Source organism: Simochromis diagramma, unplaced genomic scaffold, assembly GCF_900408965.1.
Source record: "Simochromis diagramma unplaced genomic scaffold, fSimDia1.1 OVJJ01000802.1, whole genome shotgun sequence".
In the NCBI taxonomy this organism is placed as follows: Eukaryota; Metazoa; Chordata; class Actinopteri; order Cichliformes; family Cichlidae; genus Simochromis; species Simochromis diagramma.
This window is the reverse complement of record NW_024387492.1, coordinates 7973614-7986139: the sequence shown is the minus strand read 5'-3', so window position 1 is coordinate 7986139 and position 12526 is coordinate 7973614. Positions and strand designations below refer to the sequence as shown.

Sequence of the window (12526 nt, the reverse complement as noted above, 5' to 3'; positions counted from 1 at the left end):
AGGACAGCTAGGCTTTTATTTTGGACATGGAGGACTGTCAGATGGCCCGCTTGACTATCAATATCGATACGTCATCCTTTGCTTCCCGGTTTGATCTTTGCTTTGATGGACATGTCCGCTGGGTCACCTGTGGCATTTGAGGCGTATATGTTTGGCCCTGAAGTTTCCTAATCACTTCCTTGAAGTAAAATGGCATGTTACTCAATCACCAAAAATTCCCATTTCCTTGAAATGTTTATGTAACTCCAGGAAGACACTCATGATAGTGTCAGAGATGGCATAGCGTTTTACTAGAAAACTGTTACATCACTGTTACATTTTTATTTTTATCTGTGATTAGTAGCTTAGCTGATAAAAGTGGAGCAAGCTAATCTCGACCTATATATATTTCTATTAAAGGTCTTATTATTAATTTTTAAGGTGTAATACAAATTAATGTGTTCAGACTTTCTTCTCAGTCCTGTGATATCACTTTGGATTTGCAGTGTTATTATGGAATTGTATATTATATTACGAATTATATGCATATATTTGTGTTGTATTTGCAAATATGTGCGTGTCTGTGTGTAGGCGTGAGCAGCATGTTTGTCTGTTAAGCGCTGAAAGGCAGGTTGACACAGGTAAATGATGCGTCATACACGCAGGGAAAAAAGAGTAAATAATAGCTTTAAAACAGACCTTTTGATAATATTGTACATCAGAACAAAAGGAAAATTTGAGAACACGCACCCCCGCATGCACACACTCAAATCCAGGCTTAGCAATTAACATGTTATATAAACCTGCTGCCACAGGGAAAAGCACCATAAGTCAATGTGTACATGCTGATTTATAGCACTAGCATACTTGTGTTTCCAGTAAGGGTTTCTTTTGCAAGTAGTGTTGGTTACATAAGACTGCCCTTATTGAGAGGAGTAAAAAAATAACACAGGCATGGTTTCCTCTGTAAAAATTAGCCAGTCAGATCCCTGCTCCCTATAATTATTATTATTACTGGATCAATCCCTCAGTCTTTGTCTCTCTGCACCGCTTCATGTGTCACATACATCGGTGCATCACTGTAAACGACTCATATGTGACGGTCCTCAACTTCTAAGTACTCCAAAAGCCACTAATTGCTCAATGTGGATCGACAGGATGTAGCAGCATGACAGCGGAGGCCACAGGAACAGCTTGTCACCATCTCCGCTAATTGCTTGGATTTCTATCCATCCGCTGAAAACTCCCATTATTAACAGGCACACTACTGCCAGCCAAAAAAAAAAAAAAAATCAGAATACGGTTCTTGTCACATTTCTTACCTGCAGATCTGCAGCACAGTTGCTGCAGTAGTACAGAATGCAAGTTTACTTCAGGACTGTGCTTAAGCTCAAACAGGCACTTAAACTTCAGATTTAAAATGTTTTGCCGACTATGAAATACCTTTCTCTTGTAAAGGAAAATATATATTTTTTTAGCTATAAAAGCACTGAATTTTACGAGGTTTTGTACAGGCCTTGATAAGCAACTATCACACCGCTGTTATCGATTGCAAATTTATCATATTAATTGTTAACTGATCATTTGAAAACCCTTTTTTAAACTATGTGAGCATAACTGAAAAACTCTAGTTAAGTGTCTGGTTCATCAGCCTCCACACATTTGAGAACACTTTCAAAATGGCTATTCATTTTTCTAAAACTCCAAAGTTGTTGGTTACTCCAATGCAAAGCAATCTAAAATCTCAATACCAGAGTGTGTACTACTCCCTTCACAGAGCAGCCCAACTGCCTCAAACCACAGCAGACAGATAAGCTGCATCAATGAGCAATTGGACAAGAAGAAACAGACCTCTAACAGGTCCTCAGATGACAAAAGTCAGATTTGTGTAGGGAGTAGTACACGCCATTGTACTGCACCTTTACTTCTTAGAACAAAAATATTTGTTCTAAATATTTTGGGCACTACAAATGCTTATGAATGAGAACATTTCTGTATAGATAAAGTTTATATGATAAGCTTTTTGCAAATGACGCACTTTGATTGTCGTCTAATCACTGGAAGGTCACTGGTTCAAATCTTAGCTGCTCCAACAAGTCAAAGTCAAGCAAGGATACAGCCCAAAGAAACAGAGCCTTGAGCTGCCCCTGATGCATGATGCATTCATCAGTGTGTTTTTGTGAATACAAAAAAGTACGTATAGAATTGTTAAAATGAGCTCAACCTTAGCCATTAAAAGCTTATTTCTGCAGTAATAATAAACAACTATATAGTAACAGTCATACACTGGTATTTAAATGCAATATGGTTCTTCTTATGGTTCCTTATAGCACTAAGTGATATTTACGTATTACTTAAAATTGCGCTTTCTACACAGTTAATGATAGTACAAGCAAATAATTTAATTGGAAACAGATAGCTCCTAAAGATTCTGTACAATTCCAGTGCAAAGCAGGAAATGCTAAATGTTGCCTTTCATCTGATATTTATTACTTAGAATTAATAAACTGAATTTGCAAAGAGGGAGGAAAGTGGTTTGTGGGAACGCACACACAGAGACACACACGGACATACTCGGTGGAGCCTATGCTTTGGCTATTGTGTTAATTGACAGCCACTGAAAGAAGATAGGCAGTGTGTGCCAAAACATGTCACGCATAGAGCCTATGCACTTTGTACTGGAGCTTGATTTGTGGCACAACTGTGAAGCATGATGGAAAATTAAAGTACAGTCACTTACTGTCATTTTGGCCATAAACCAAGGTAGACTTTCACCCAACTGTACACATGTAAGCAACAAGCGCCCGAGAGGTTGTAAACAGAAAAGGTCACTGCATTGTCTGCATAATGATCGGTCCTGAGGATTGCCTCTGTAACTACTGCTTTGCAAGTTTCCACAAAATAAATAAGTAATCTTGGTTTCTGAACAACAGTTATTATCCCAGGAGTTTAGAGGGTGGATCAGAGGGCAAAGTGGTGAGGTAAGGTGAAGTCACAACCTCATTAGGTTTGGACTAAGACGCAACAACAAACAAGTAGAGCAAAATGAAGATTACTTTGGACTTACAGAAAAAAATAAACGTCACTGGCGACAATAAAGAGAAATGAGCTGGGACTGCTGGAGTGGGATGGTGGAAAGAAACAACAGAGGAATACGAGTTTGTGATGTGGAGTCACAGTAGGAAAGCAGAGGGAAAGAAGGAGGAGGCAGGAAATGGAAGAATACAAAACAACAGGCTTAGTTGCTGGTTACTTACTGTTGTCACCAGGGCAACAGTAGTTGTCTGGGTCTGACTCATTGTGGTAGTACAGGTCCATAGCCTGGGGGGAAAATATGGCACCACTTAGAAAAAGCAAGTCAAATACTCAAGAGAAACAAATATAAAAGTAAGATTGTTCTTGTTATTTTAGTTGGTGTTTTAAAATCCATTTTATGGCATACATCTAAATACACTAAAGGAACAGCTATATACTGTAAAATAATATCTATGTACAGTAGAATAACACCCAAGTACAACAAAATAACATCTATCTACAGTGAAATAATCCATATCAAGACAAATTCGATTCATTGCTAGTTGATTAAAAGGTCAAAATCCATTCCTTCCCTTTAGTCGATGCTTTTTTTGCTTGATTTGCTAGAATAAAATATAAAGGGAGGAAAATGCAATAAAATAAAGCTAAGCTGTTTTGAAATCATCAGTCTAAGTTGATATTCTTAACTATATAAATGGTGACTATATGAGGTGTGACCTCTTTGACTGCTGGCATTTTAAAGCACGCTGGTTTTCTCCCACACTGATTTAGGCCTTCATTCCAGCTAGCTCCCCTCGACATGTCTTATTAAGGCTGGATTCCCAGTGTGAGACTTCACTGATTCTCTTGGTTTCCTGTTCTAAACAGTGGTTGGATCGCTTGCTTTAAACGACAGTATAACAGCATCATTTTTCTTCAGTCAGACAGAATGCCAAAATGAAACTCATCTCGTTCAGTTGGGCCAAAGACATTTACAGGATACAAGAGTTGCTGCAGGAAGACTGCAGGGAGAAAAAAGTGCCTCTGAAGCTGATATACTATGCTACATATAAATATATAGAATTTAATTGTTAATGTTACTTTGGCGTCTAAATAGCATTTTATTGTTGAGGTAAGATGAGCTAGTCAACTTACAAACTTGAGATTGCATTTGCTTCTAAAAGAGCAATGCACACAGGAAGGGGCTGGAATGACTAGGCAAAAGTAATCACTGTGGATGGGTACACAGTTCTCATACTCTCAAAGGGTACCAATGGGAGTAAAGTATCCACTAACTGACCTACGACTAGGTGTGAAGCAAAATGCAGGGTTTATATAATGGATTATGCATTATATAGCTACGGGGCTTAGTTAATAAATGTCTAATATGCTTCCCAACCTATAATTTATCAATCACATGTATCCTTTGCTTCCATTTGAAAGCCACTTTAATTTTTGACTCAAAGCTGAGTTGTATTTACCTCAATATCTGACCATTTCTTCTTCTAAATGATTATTTAACCTGTTCAATTACCCAGGTCTTTCAGTTTCATTGAGTTTTGATGGTCTTTGGTCATCACACCACTTCTAGTCTCTTCCTGTGTGCATGGCTCTTTATAAGTAAGCTTTCATAGAATTTTCTCTATTATTAATTTGGATTTCTGTGAATCTGTTGCTTAAAACAAAAATAGCTAACAACTTGAATGTGGAAATGACTCTTTAATAAATTTGCTTAAAACTCATCTATATTCCAAACATGAAAAATGGGCCCTGACTAGACCAGGCAACAGACTAGAAAGACTAGATTGATAACTATAAAAGGAAAAATGTATTTTTAATGCAAAACCTTTATCTGGGAAGCATAAATAAATGTAATGGAGTCAACATATCCGCATCTGAAGTTGGATGTCTTTTACTTTGTCAAAACATTTCTCTGCATGTGACAGGCAGAAATGACTCACACATACGAGTGTAAACACACAAGTCCCAATAGTAGCTACTTAAGCTTGTCCCACTTTTTCTTTTTCCACATACAACATAACCGGCAGCTGTCACAGGACCGGCAGCATTTGCATCTCAGGGCATTCCCATCAAAGTGCACTGCCTTGTCAGATATTAGTTTTCAATGATGTTGCCGTCTGTCATCAACTTTTCAAAGTGGCTCCTGGTAAACACAATCTTAGCCTACTTTGTTGTTCCACATTGCAGCACGGAAAACTTAGTAGTCTCCCATGAGTGTTTTTTCAAGATCGAAACAAGCCGAGGGATAAGGATGTGTGTGCGTGTGCCTGTGTGTCTGCACAAAAGTTATTCCAATCCCATCAGTTTGTTCACTCATTCAGAGGCAAAGCTTTGAGCAGTCTGCCTGTCACATCAGTCATTTTACCTCTAAGTCTTTATATAGCTGACAGTTGCTGCATCTTTCCATCGTTCCTCTCAGACACGAATACTGTAAACAAATATATGACTCACTGTTCATGTCCCCTCATACTGTCAACATCTTTCTCTACAGTCTACAATCGCTTCACCATTCATGCTCCTTTCTCATTTCTCCTTGGATTTACACTTGCATCTGTCTTTCTGCCTTCCCCGTTAACCCCCTCCTGACTAACTTTCCTTTTCTTCAGGTTGTTTATTGATTCAGCGAAGGTCTGATGGAGTTGTATCCATAGCGATGGTGAATCTGGGGTTTCTGTTCATTAATATTTCATCATATTTTCCAAAAGAAGACAAGCGTGGCTTGTTGAAGCAGAGAGAACAAGGTTGAAGAATTTATTTAATCTTATTTTTTTCTGTGTTGGGATCAAGGGGAGGTAGCGGTCTGTGTAACTTGACAGTGAATCATCGGATGAGGCATATTTAACAGCGAAAAAAGAAAAGAAGCATTTCGACTTTTACCATCAAAGGACTGAGGAACTCTGATCTGGGTTCGTTTTATATGTATCTGCAAAAACACTGAAGTAAAAAAAAGATATAAAAAAATAGAGTTACTCACAGAACTTCATTTATACCAACAGAAAAAAAATCTTGTCTTCTTTTCTTAAACTTAACAGCTTACCGCTACCATAGCTAGGTAAAACCAGTAAACTGTTAATTATTTATTAAGCTGGCAGATAAGAACTTGAGTTCCCTGAATAATTTTGGGCAGTAGGAATGTGGCATGCCCTATTATCCAAGGGGAGAGAGGCAAATATTAAACCATGTTAACTTGTTATACATTTACCTCAGTAGCAACATTTTGAAGCAGGTGAATGACACTTTCATTACATAAAGACGAAGAATGGCGAAGAGGTAATAAAAACTGGTAAGCACTTATCTGGTAAAGGTCCTTAACGCTGCTACAAAGGTGAACTCTACTCTGAATACAAAAGGGAGGCTCAGCAATGCAACTAGTGTATCCATCAGCATTTTGCACTACAGAGAGTAGGAGTCAAACGATCCATAATAAAACTGTAGGTGCCGTGGAAAACAGATCTTCATGTAGAGCATTATCTTCTAAAATCATGTCAACATTCACGGAAAACACACTGCACCACAGAAAAAAGAAAATGAGCTGAAATTAATGTTTGGGGAGGATTTGACAGAGACCTTTAGAAATCCTGCAAAATACCACAAAGACTTCCATTGCCTACTTTATGGGAGCACTGTAGCAGTAACTACTCCTACTGCCTGGTGGTGTATTTATTTAATCAGTCTTTTCACATATAATATATAGATTTGAAATATTTTATTTCCACATACAGGTATTATAGATATTATATAACAACGGTTTTGGTAATGATTTCTTTGGAGATTTCCTTAATTTTCCTGCTTAATACACCTGGAATTCCCATCACTCTTGGATCCACTGTTTATCTCAACAAGTTAGCATTTGATGCAATAATCTGAGTAGCTGTAGAATAAACTTGCCTGTGTACGCTGGCGTGGCTGCCAGGTGTCCTCTAGGGCGTAGCTGATGTAGGGCCCGCTGCAAATAGAACACTCCAGCATGACGGGGCTGGCCAAGAGGGGTGAGGCGTGAATCCCCCAGGATGAGCAGCCACACAGGTGGAGGTCGGGCTCTGCTTCCTTCTGCTTGCCTGTACCGTCACCATGATGGCGAGCCAGCATTTTCCACTTCCTAACCTGAAAATTTAGAGAAGTCGTGTTCTTTCATTAGCCAATAAAGTTTCAAACAGAATAATATCCAAGACTAATAGAACTTTATTGATACGCTGGTTATAGCAGTAAAAAAACCTGGATAGTTTTGCAGTATGACACATTTACCGGTCAAGGCAGTTTAACCAATTTACTAGTTAAATTATGCCTCAAATTATGTGTTTAAAAAAATTGTGAGTGACATTTTTAAATTTGATGGATTAAACTGTACTGGGTTTGATCCATTCATGAATCAAATAACTGAGACTTGGATTTGCTTTGCACTGGATAAACTGAGTGAGTCAGGCTCAGTCTTAGCAGTAATCTTCTCTCTTGTGACAGCTGCACAGTGACACATGCTCCAGAGGACAATTTCACCACAAACATCCTCTTCTCAATCACTACTTAGCGAGTGGCCAGCAACACTGCCAGAACACATATCAGAAACAGAAATAATTTAAGAGCTCTGTCACACACACATATAAAAGTGAGAGGAGGTCTGGGAGAGAAATCTATCACACATGTGACAGTGTAAACTAAAGTCAAGGTGCAAATATTTCTTGAGGAAGCCAAATCACACTCATATATGTGCCAGTGACCTAGAAAAGCTCTTATGCAAGGGAAATGTTGCCCTTGGCATGCAGAGCAGACAGGTTCAGTGACTGGAGCCATTTCAAATGAATCTTATCAAGGCCTCTATCGGTGGTCACTGCTCCGCTCACCCAACATTACAGTTGCATAGGAGTGCATGAAGAAATACAGTGTGTGAGTGACGTTGCATGCGAGCATATTTGAGGTGAATTTTGCAACTCAGTGTAAAAAAGTTTCCTGTATGTGGATAGTTCAGGTCTTGATTTTAGCTGTTACCCAATGTTAGAAGGAGAGTTCATAATGAGCTGTTTTCTCTGGTCACATACTGTTCCAATGACATTTAGTCATAGTCACTGTCTTAAAGGAACAATTAAGCATTTTATAAAAATGTGTGTTTGCTTCTGGCTGAGGTTTACATAAGAGTGGATGGATACGATTTCCTTATCTGTTTGTTAATTCAGCTAACGCCAGCAGCCAAACAGCCTAGCTTAGCAAAACGAATTTTTAAAAAAAGGTGTGAAATATGTGAAAACAACTTTTTTCGGTAACAAAAGTTAATCAAATCTATGTACCAGAAGGTCAGAAAGAGGAAAAATTACAGCTTTGTGCTTTACAGTGTGTTGTTAAGCTGTGACACAAATACTTCACTGCCAGTGTCGACTTGTTTCAGGTGACCCAGATAAATGGCTACTGAACTTCACTTCACACTGAACCTCAGTAAAATAGTAAGTATGCACACCCATGAATCAGTGTCTTCTTAAAATGAGGTTAGATTCAGGCAGAGAAATTGTACTGGAAATCTTTTAGAGTGGAGGCAAACTGTATATGATTGAATATCTTAACAAATCAAGCTAATAAGTTAGCATTCCAAGTAATGCCCCATAAATTCATGAATTATTACTGTCAGTCTGTTTATATGCAAATTAAAACCAAAAACCTTCAGGGAAAAATATGAGTTTGTGTCTCTGAGGTTGTGTTATTTTTGTATTTTGACATAATCAGGCTAGCATTTTCTGTCTTTGTGTTTTTGCTAGGCTAACTACTGTAGCTAAAGACATGAAGTCAATATCAGTCATCTTATATAGTCAGAGAATGTATATATTTCCCCAAATGTGACAATTCTTAGTAATTTACATAAACAGGAACATAGCTCTGTGGTTTTAATAAACTTAAATGTACCACTGTGAAACCAGTTAGAGACTTGCTGATGTATGAAAGGATGTACACATTTAACTTCATATTAGAAAGGAAATGTGATAGACCTGAGTTGTCAGTGACTGAATGCGTGTTTTTGTGCATTTCATCATATTTAATTATGTGCAGTATTACCCTCGGTATGCAAGTCTAAATCGAACGAGTGCTATTTATTCGATTGGACCGTACATGTTTATCATGCATGCTTTTTTATTGAATGGCCTCTATCTGAGCCTCCTTCTGGGGTTATGAAAATTCATGTCCGCAGGGAGTGCATATCACACGCACACATACAAATATATGTATGCCGTTTCCACATTCCCAGTCCTTTCCCTGCTCCTTTGACCTTGTTTTGTGCTGTGACCAATAAGAAAACAGTGGTTACATTATGTAAGCACTCTCCAACAACATCTGTCCTTTCACCTCATCAACTCAGGAAGTAATATTTTCCATGTTTATACCAGGAGACATCAGCTACATAGCTCTGTGAAAACTCAATCTGAGCAATTTTTAAAGCTTCCTGCTTCCTGTCAGCAAGGAGAAAGATGGCTTTGGCCAGTAATAAATTAATATAAAAATGCCTAAAGGTATGCCCTTAAGCCCCATACAGTAGACTTTGCCATGAAACTGTATGATAAAGCTCCAAGTCAAGAGGCTTTTGCACAGCAGATAACAACAGTGTTTTTTGGTGCTGTCAACAGCCAGCCCACGGTTCAGCTCTCTCTCTTGGTAACCCTTTTGTGGCCTTCTCCTGCTTATCCGTTCATGTCCTTCACCAGCTCCCCTCAGTGTGTAAGTCTAAATCGACCTGGCTTAAATTGAACAACAACGTGAAGACAAAGAAAAATATGTTTGAAAGACAGAACGATAAACCAAGATGGTCTTACATAAAATATCCAATTATAGGTCCCCCAACCTCCCCAAACCGTTCTTAGATGGCAAACAGGTCTTAAAATTAATGAGAGATGGTAGGAAATCTGATCCAAGTAGTGAACAGGCTATGCCTAAACTATGATTCAGACAGTCCACGTGGAATAAAATAACCAAATGTGTGCAATATATCCAACTGGAAATTGAGCCCCAGAGCCAGAGAAAAAAAGGAGAGTTCTGGAGACCCGAAATTAAAAACAAGACAGAGAATAATACCACTGTTAAAGAGGGAAGTGGATAAGGAGTAAATTTGGGATTTTAAGATTTGGATATTGACCCTAAGCTGCTTTTGAGCTTTCATCTGGGCTCATTCTAATTTTCAATGGACTTGCTTGAATGCTTTCATCTTGAAATCTCAAGGACTGCGGTGACAAGGTCTCTGAACCCTGTCTTCTTAGCAATACATTAATATTCATGGTCATTTACTATGCCTCAGCCCATGGCCCTTTTTAAAGATAATATAATGCTATCTTTTCCCATTTTTTGGAAGTTTTTCCCCACATTTCTTTATATATTATATATTGATAACTATACATTTAAAAAAAATCCTCAGCATTTAAATTAAAATTGATTAAAAACCAAGGCGGCAACATGTCTGGCTGAATTTTAAAATGCTGCTTCATGGTTCATTGTCCCATGTTGGCTTTTCTGCACCTTATACTTCATTCTGTTCAATAGTTTCATACTTTGTTAGGCAACATTAACTTTTATGTGTTATACTTAAAAAAAAACAACAGTGAACCCATGTGAGGACGTACAGGTTTTTTTTTTAAAAAAAACACAGCAAAATAACAACTTCCTGCTCAACTTCCTGACGAAGACTTGTTTTTATATTCATCAGGCCCAACTAATCCCAAATAGCTAGGATAAATTAAAAATGTTTCCCAAATGAGAACTCAGGAGGTTATTTATTTAAAGCTAGAATAAAGATCTGACTCACCTACCAAAAGATAGTTGAAGCTACTTTCTCTTGCAGTATAAACTAGGATGTTTTCAACAAATAGGACAACAAATATCCAGTCGAAATCTATACATTACACACATAGTGTACTACACAGGGTGTACTAACAGATTTAGGCCGAAATTGAGACACAAATTACAACAAAATGCACACAATGCACAACAGGAACAGCTTGTATTTGGGTACTAAGGCCACAGTACACAAAAATCATTTCCAGCTGAGATGAGCATGTTACTGGGAGAAGCAAATGTTTTGCCTCAGTCTCAGGGAGCTACTGAGCCTCTGTGGCACAGCATTTCTGGCTTTAGCTCTGGGACAGCAAGGGGGAAGATGGGATTAGCGGGGTTCTCAGGGTAGATTAGAACAACAGTAATTCCCAAATTCCCTCACAATGAAACAAGGGAGTTTTTTTCCCAGTGGGTCAAGAAAAGAGGAAGAGAAGTAGTAACGTGAATGTGAATCTCAAGACAGTCATTAGCATTAACATAATTCAAAATACTTGTTTGTGTCAGTTACTCTTATTGTTTAACCCTGTCTTCAATTGTTCTTTGTTCAAAATATCAGGTAAAAACATCCTCAAACTAACCTGTCACTACATGTCAAGCAGTCATAAAACAGGTATCTCTTCCTGTGTACCTTGAATGCCTTCAATGTCTGTTCAAACTTCAGAGATTATCAGAATACCTCTTAACACCACAAACAATCTGCCTTACTTTCTCTGCCTCACCTGCCTCTAGTTTGTTATTGATAGATCTGGCTGATTCTCCACAAAGCAAAATTCCCACAGCAGATACAGGAAACTGTAGCCAAGGTATGAAGTGCCTCCACTCTGTTTATTTATCTTTTCTTGGGGCTTGGCAAAGAAAAAAGCCCGCCTGTATGATATTGCAGTAACAATGGAAACAAATGCACTGTGCCATTTTAGAGCATATATATGCATTCACTGTGAGCAAAGATGAGAGATCATGTGAGAAAAGCAACTCCAAGTTTGCAGCGCCAACCACATTCTTCGCCTGCCAGAGCACTTGGCTGTGGAACAAAAGAAAAGGAAAGGATTAGCAGTTTTCCATTGCTAAGTTTATGCTAAACAGTGGTAGCTTAGAACTGCTTTCCGGGGTCCTGGGAGACTTCCTTTCTTTATATGTTAATTAAATATTTTTAAATTGGGGGAGATATTATTAGTCATTGGCGTGACTGGTAATAATGTAAAAGTATCAAGGTTGTAAATGATATGACGCATCCTTTGATGTAGGTAAACTGAAACAGTCAAAAAAAAGTCAACCAGTTGACTTCTTCAGGTTTTTCCAGGTGAGCAAGCCAAAGCAGGCAGCAAGCCAAACTGACAGCAACTATCTTCATACTGGTGCTAAGCAGGTGTCATATGTGGTGGGGGCTGCTCAGGTGGTAGAGGAGGGTCAGAAGGTCTGAGTTCGATCCCCGAGGTCCTCTAATCTGCATTTTGAAGTTTCCTTGGGCAAGATACTGAACCCTAAGTTGCGTCTGATGTATCCAAGACACTGTGAGGTTGTGAATGTTAATAAAAAAAAGTTCTGTGAATGTATGGGTGAATGAGGCTTGTTGCAGGAAAGCACTTTGAGTGCTCAATTAAAGTAGAAAAGTGCTATATATAAGTACCAATCTATTTACCTCACCTCATCATCATACCTCACCAAGTGCGGCATTCAACAGACTGGTGTGGTTTTAAATTTTTGCCGTCAC

At 38.4% G+C, this 12526-nt stretch overlaps 1 protein-coding gene across 1 annotated transcript in view; it reads right to left on the bottom strand.

The window, feature by feature from the left end:
• sgk1 (serum/glucocorticoid regulated kinase 1) overlaps positions 1–12526 on the bottom strand; it is a 32010-nt gene that overhangs the window by 9829 nt on the left and 9655 nt on the right. The window contains exons 2-3 of the mRNA XM_040017009.1: positions 6904–7119; positions 3237–3300 (exon numbers count right to left, since the gene is read on the bottom strand). Coding sequence (XP_039872943.1) covers positions 3237–3300; positions 6904–7119 — 280 coding nt within the window. The remainder of the gene's footprint in view (positions 1–3236; positions 3301–6903; positions 7120–12526) is intronic.